This window comes from Kryptolebias marmoratus, linkage group LG6 (assembly GCF_001649575.2).
Source record: "Kryptolebias marmoratus isolate JLee-2015 linkage group LG6, ASM164957v2, whole genome shotgun sequence".
NCBI lineage: Eukaryota > Metazoa > Chordata > Actinopteri > Cyprinodontiformes > Rivulidae > Kryptolebias > Kryptolebias marmoratus.
In genome coordinates, this window is record NC_051435.1 from 27,386,214 (window position 1) to 27,393,738 (window position 7,525).

At 40.5% G+C, this 7,525-nt stretch overlaps 1 protein-coding gene across 1 annotated transcript in view; it reads left to right on the forward strand.

Annotated features, from left to right (window-relative positions):
• The first annotated feature begins 5,024 nt into the window (after window positions 1–5,024).
• LOC108247865 (trace amine-associated receptor 13c-like) overlaps window positions 5,025–7,525 on the forward strand; it is a 6,324-nt gene continuing 3,823 nt past the window's right edge. Inside the window, exon 1 of the mRNA XM_037976267.1 lies at window positions 5,025–5,100. Coding sequence (XP_037832195.1) covers window positions 5,025–5,100 — 76 coding nt within the window. The remainder of the gene's footprint in view (window positions 5,101–7,525) is intronic.

The following is a 7,525-nucleotide window of genomic DNA, read 5'->3' on the forward strand; positions in this document are numbered from 1 at the left end:
ATATAAATCTTTTAGAGAGTCAATGCCTTTGAGCCTCCAGCTTTCAAAAGTTTTTTTCTGAGAGAGATGGAGGAAAAGCATGGTTATAACAAATCAGAGCATGTATGGCAGTATCTGGCAATTTACAACTCTTCAAAATTTGCTGCCAGAGACAATTCAAAATTATTCTGTTCTGTATGTTTGTATTTGCAGCAAATATGGGTGATGCAAAAAGATGTGCTGGTAGTAAACTCTTAGTGACGTTTTTTTTTATAGCAACCCAGGCCGAGGTATCCCTCAATACCTCTCTTGTGTAACCCTCCTGTCAATGGACTAGAGCCGACAGATTTGCTGCCCAATAGTAATGAAAAAAACAAGGTAGTTCTAGCCCACTATTCTCCTTCGATTTGTATAAGTGAATCTTTGATTTTCTGAGCCTTGAAACTCAGAATAAAAGGCATGATAACAAAGTCACCAAAAGACCTAATCATATCCAACAAGGTAGGAAGTAACTGCTCACGTTGGAAAATGAAAATGGCCACATCATCTGCATAAAGCAAAAGATGATGGTCCACGTCACCCAGATGGATTTTGCCTAATACAAACAGCAAAGGCTCAATTGCAACTGCAAAGAGCAACGGGCTGATTGGACAGCTCTGATGTTTCCCCCGATGTAACAAAAATTGAGTTGATCTATTTTGATTAGTTACAATGCATGAAGTGGGCTGGGAGTATAAAATTTTGATCCATGAAATAAACTTGGTTCTGAAATAAAATTCCTCTAGCACTCTCAACATATATGGCCAGCTGATCAAAAGCTTTTTCTGCATCCAGACACAGAACTGCCACTTTTTCCTTTTTATCATAATTATGGTATATTATGTTCATTAGTCTTCTAACATTAAAGACGGAGAATCTGCCAGGGATAAATCCTGTCTGGTCGGTGTGAATAATGGTAGAGACACATTTATTTAGTCTATTTGCTAATAATTTTGTAAGGATGTTCAGAATGATGAAGAGCCAGTCTAATCTTTTAATATTAGTGAGATATTTGTTGTTATATATATATACTGAGATATTGATTATCAAATGAGTGGATGAACATTCTAAGCAAGAGAGGTCTGTGTATTTTTTATATAACTCCATGCCATAACCATCTTGCCCAGAACTTTTGCCATTCAGAATAAATGGTTAATGGCTTGCACTTGTATAGCACTTTATCTAGTCCAAGGACCCCAAAGCGCTTCACACTACAATCATTCACACGCTGATGGCAGTAAGCCCTGGGGCAGGCTGACAGAAGTGAGGCTGCCATCACACCAGCGCCACAGAGCCCTCTGAACACCACCAGTAAGCAAGGCAGATAAAGTGTCTTGGCCAAGGACACAGTGACTGAGACTGACAGAGCGGGGGCTTGAACTGGCAACCCTACGGTTACAAGATGAAACCTTACCTCCTGAGACGCAGGTGCCGCTATAACAATCTCCTGGATGGTGATATTAGCCTCCATCACCTCTCTTGTTGCTTCGCTTAGTTTAGCCATCCAGTCTTAAACATTCCCCTTAGCTTTTGATGTATACAATTGTTGGTAATATTCATTAAATACTTCATTTACAGATTTAGGATCAGTGACTAATTCTGATTTTGATTTAATTTGATGTATGGCTCTATTGGTATGAAGCCCTCTACGTTATCAGGCAAGTAAATTCTGGGGTTTGTCCCCAACTCAAAATAATTTCGCGTTAATTTACAGTTGGGCCCTCACCTGATCTGTTAAAATTCAACTATAATCATATTTGAGTTCAAGAATTTTTTGTAATGTTAGCTCATCTGAAATTAATTTATAAGTGGATTCCAACTGGGTCATGTCATTTTTGATTTCCACAAGGTGTTTTCATTTTTCTTTTTTAGTTGCAGTTTCAAAAGCGATGTGTCCCCTAATTACAACCTTAAAAGTTTCCCACAGTGTTGAATCTGTCACTTCTGCATTATCATTCATTTCCAAGAACTCAGCAGTCTTTGAAGAAATAAACTAATTGAATTTTAAATCACACAACAGGGCAATTAAACTGCTGCTGCTTGCGGGTAATATCCAGAACAAGCATAACTGGTGAGTGATCAAAGATTAAAATATTATGGTATGAGGAGGAAATTACATTTGATATTAAATTTGAATCCAATAAAAAATAGTCAATTCTAGAAAAAGATGAATGTCTTGGAGAAAAAAAAGAGTAATCTCTATTTTTAGCATGTTTGAGTGCCATATATCTGTTAAGTTCAGCAAAGACATAAAATTTTAAATAACCTTAGAAGCAGGCAGGGCCGCTTGGTTCAGTTGTGCTGATCTATCCAAAACATTATCAAACACACAATTGAAATCCCCCTTGACTATCAGGTTTGTATCCAAAAGGCTTGGGAGCAACTTGAATAATTTACTGAAAAAAGCAGGGTCGTTAAAGTTTGGGCCATACACATTTAAAAGAGGGACATGTAATGAGTGTTTGTAACCTGTAACCAGTATATATCTGCCGTTTGGGTCACTTACAGTAGAAATGTGTCTAAAGAGAGCAATTTTTCAGATAAGAATTGCTATTTTCTGAGTCTTACTAGCGAATGCAACTTGAAAGATCTGATTAAACCAGCTACATCTGAGCCACTTGGCTCTTAAACGTTTAATATGCGTTTCCTGTAATAATACAATGTCTGCAGACAGGGCTTTTAAATGACAGAATACTTTTGCACGTTTCAAAATATGACCCAGTGGTTGGTGCGCAGTTGTAGGAAGACCACACGTTGAAGGGAAAACATGAAAACCTAACCTGGAAGTGGGCATGATATATCACCAGCCAAACTGGTACAGAAAGCAGATAGTAATGGAAAAAAAAAAACCCGACCGGAGTCGAGGCAGTGACAGACGCGTCACGAGCCATTTTCTGCTCTGTCTTGTCAAATGCACCGCGTATGTTGCACAGCTTTCGCTGCAGAGACGTGTGTGTGTGAATCACAGATCGTGAAAACAGTCAGTTACCCAGTAAGGATTTTCCTTCAGGTTGAGCACGGATATGGACGAGTTTTACTCATATCATGCTCTTACTCGTTGCAAATGCATTATCCTTACAGGATACTCGTCTAAAACGAGAATCTGGCTCAACCCTAATAAAAACGTAGTTGAAAGGTAAACCAGTTTTGCTGCTCAATAATGGGATAAAGTAATGATGGATAGTTTATGCAACCACCTGGTCATGGGATTAAACAAGAACAAACAGGTTTATTACTGAGGGAAGACCAATAATGATGCACACCAACTTTGAATTTAGTTTAAAAAATTAGTTACCCACAAAGAGAATTGCTAAACTGTGTTAATTCATCATGTTTTGAAACCGATATGAGGGAGGCATCACACATTTATTTTGTTGTGCTCCATGTCAACACAACTAAGTTCTGCTCTACGACTACTGTTACCAGAAGGGAAATGTTGAAGTGTTGTACCAGCAGCTAAAAATCATTCCATTTTGAGCTAAATTATTGTACACACTTAATTTGCATTTATTAAGTGTCACAGGATTATATCCTTCCTTAGCACATTATAGACAGCATATTATAGCCTATAACACTATTTTACCTTTAAAGTTGAACTGAAACATGTTTTGAAGCCAACATCAGTTGAAAGAAAAGCATAAAATATGCTAATTGCAAAATTTTCAAAAAAAAAAAGAGGAAAATATACATTTTTTATGATAACGAACATTAAGGAAACCACTCAAGTGTTTTCGGCTTTTTCCATGACCCCCCTGATGTGTGATGTCCACTGAGCCGCTGAGGTTCACAGCATTCAGCCATTCATCAGTGAGTGGATGAATACCAGTACAATCTACACTCCTTGGGGTCAATTTGACCCCATTCAATGTTTATCATTCAAAAAATAGTAGTTGACTTTTTTTCTGTTTCTTCATATTTCATGACTTTTCCTAATTTAATGGGGACAACTGATAAAACAAAATTGTCATGATGATATTTTTTCAATGTGGTGAACACGTATTGCAAGCATTGGTCGTCCTCAGGGGTCAATTTGACCCCAAGCTGTTTTAGTTGTTAAAACTTGTCTGTCAGTGTGTGTGACCTAACATGACCACATCTGCAGGTGCAGTTGATACATTTGAGTGGTTTGAGTTTAGTTTTATTAATTTATTTATTTATTATTTATTTTGATACTTGGCATGAATGTGTGTGAGTGTGTGGTATTCCCGCAAGGACATTGGTAGTTCATGCAAAACCATCCATCCATCCATCCATCCATCCATCCATCCATCCATCCATCCATCCATCCATTTTCTTTACCCCCTTCTCCATTCCGGGTCACGGGGTGCTGGTGCCTATCCCCAGCAGTCACTGTGCGAGAGGCAGGGGACACCCTGGACAGGTCGCAAGTCCATCGCAGGGCCACATAGAGACAAACGAGACAAACAACCATTCACACTCTCACCTAGGGATAATTTTAGTCATCAATTAACCTAACATGCATGTTTTTGGTCTGTGGGAGGAAACCGGACTACCTGGAGTAAACCCACGTGTGCACAGAACATGCAAACTCCACCCAGAAAAGCCCCAGGTTGGGAAGCAATCCTCCAACCTTCTTGCTGGGCGCTCTAACCAATACTCCTCTGTTCCACCCTCATGCAAAATCAGGGAGGAGCAAATGTAAAAGTTTGCATCTCAGTCCTCTATCCAAATCATTCCTCATTGTGCTCTGAGTATATTGCAATCTGCACTCCCTCTCTTTGAAAATGTCTTCTGGGAAAAGGTTTATTGTCAAAGATGTTTTGGAACAGCTCTTGGACGTAGAGGACATTGTCTCTGAAACAGAGGACTGTGTTCAGGAGGACCCAGATATGGAGGAATTCTCATCTGATGAGAATGAGAGTGGTGACCCTCCTGTTGTCTGTCAACCACCTGCAGACATGATCTCTTCCACAAATGGAAAGATACCATGGTCCCCTCCTCCACGGAAATAGCAGGGTAGACGTAGCGCTAGTAATATAATCAAAATGGTTCCAGGACCCACCAGATATGCAGTCAGCCAAGTTGATGACATCAAGTCATCATTCGAGCTCTTCATGAGAAGTAAATTTGAGAAGATTTGTATGAAAAATTCAAGATAAAACAGTTCTAATTTAAAGGTTTGGCCTGATGGTGGCGCTAGAGTACAGGTCAACTCACTGATTTTCAAGGGGTTATTTATGTATTCAACAAATAAACAAAGTGCCCGTCACAAAAACGTGGTCAACAACATTCTGTAAATCATTTTAACGGGATAAATATCCCTGGGGTCTGATTGACCCCAAGGACCAAATTTGTTATTATATTTAAGGACGATAAGAGGGTTAAAAAAATAAAGGGAACACTTAAACAACACAATATAACTCCAAATAAATCAAACTTCTGTGAAATCAAACTGTCCACTTAGGAAGCAACACTGATTGGCAATCAATTTCACTTGGTGTTGTGCAAATGGAATAGACAACAGGTGGAAATTATTGGCAATTAGCAAGACACACTCAATAAAGGAGTGGTTCTGCAGGTGGGGAACACAGACCATTTTTTAGTACCTATGCTTTCTGGCTGATGTTTTGGTCACTTTTGAATGTTGGTGGTGCTTTCACACTCGTGGTAGCATGAGACAGACTCTACAACCCAAACAGGTGGCTCAGGTAGTGCAGCTCATCCAGGATGGCACATCAATGCGAGCTGTGGCAAGAAGGTTTGCTGTGTCAGTCAGCGTAGTGTCCAGAGGCTGGAGGTGCTACCAGGAGACAGACCAGTACACCAGGAGAAGTGGAGAAGGCCGTAGGAGGGCAACAACCGCTACCTCCACCTTTGTGCAAGGAGGAACAGGAGGAGCACTGCCAGAGCCCTGCAAAATGACCTCCAGCAGGCCACAAATGTGCATGTGTCTGCACAAACGGTTAGAAACCGACTCTGTGAGAATGGTATCAGGGCCTGACGTCCACAGATGTGGGTTGTGCTCACAGCCCAACACCGTGCAGGACACTTGGCATTTGCCAGAGAACACCAGGATTGGCTAATTCGCCACTGGCGCCCTGTGTTCTTCACAGATTAAAACAGGTTCGCACTGAGCACATGTGACAGACGTGACAGAGTCTGAAGACGCCGTGGAGAGCGATCTGCTGCCTGCAACATCGTTCAGCATTGCTGGTTTGACAGTGGGTCAGTAATGGTGTAGGGTGGCATTTCTTTGGTGGGCCGCACAGCCCTCCATGTGCTCGCCAGAGGTAGCATGACTGCCATTAGGTACCGAGATGAGATCTTCAGATCCCTTGTGAGACCATATGCTGGTGTGGTTGGCCCTGGGTTCCTCCTCATGCAGGACAATGCTAGACCTCATGTGGCTGGAGTTTGTCAGCAGTTCCTGCAAGATGAAGGCACTGAAGCTATGGACAGGGCTGTTCATTCCCCAGACCTAAATCTGATTGAGCACATCTGGGACATCATGTCTCACTCCATCCACCAACGTCACATTGCACCACAGACTGTCCGCACCACAGTTGGCAGATGCTTTAGTCCAGGTCTGAGAGGAGATCCCTCAGGAGACCATCCGCCACCTCATCAGGAGCATGCCCAGGCATTGTAGGGAGGCCACACACAATACTGAGCCTCATTTTGACGTGTTTTAAGGACATTACATCAAAGTTGGATCAGCTTGTAGTGTGTATTTCCACTTTAACTTTGTGCGTGACTACAAGTCCAGGCCTCCATTGACTAATAAATTTGATTTCCATTGATTTTTGTGTGATTTTGTTGTCAGCACATTCAACTTTGTACAGAACAAAGTATTCAATGAGAATATTTCATTCATTCAGATCTAGGATGTGTTATTTGAGTGTTCCCTTTATTTTTTTTGAGCAGTGTAGTTCAGTACGTTAGAATTAATTGTTCACACCGGCCAGAAAATACCACTGAGTTTCATTTTTTGGCTTCCCATAAGAAACAAACCTTCCTCAGATTTGAATTCATAAGCTCCGATGTGGAAATTACTATCAGAACACCATCGCAAACTCAGACACTCATTAATGCGGTAGGCTGGTTTCATGCCAAAAAAACAGGACCTTTTGCCAACTGTTTTTAATTTTAACAACGTATGAAATGAGTATCCGGCTCAATCCTAATATCAAACTGAATTGTCTTCTACAGGCTGATGTTCAAAAGTACTGTTTGTATACTAGGAATTAACCAATTCACCTAAACCACTACTTAATGCCTCTAACAATTAAAAAAAAAACTTGCCACAGAAACCGCTTTACAGTTTCATTAGAATCACAACTCAGTGACATGTTTGCACACATTTATTAACTTCAAACCACAACACCAACTACTGAGACGGGTACACAGCAAATTCAAAAGTGTTAAATGTTTTGGTGTTAGCAGACTTTGTGCAAAAGCAGAGTTAATTTTACACTTATAGAGTCACATTCTGTTTATGTAACTCTGGGATGTATATTATTAGTAGTTAAAATCCAGTGTTAAAACA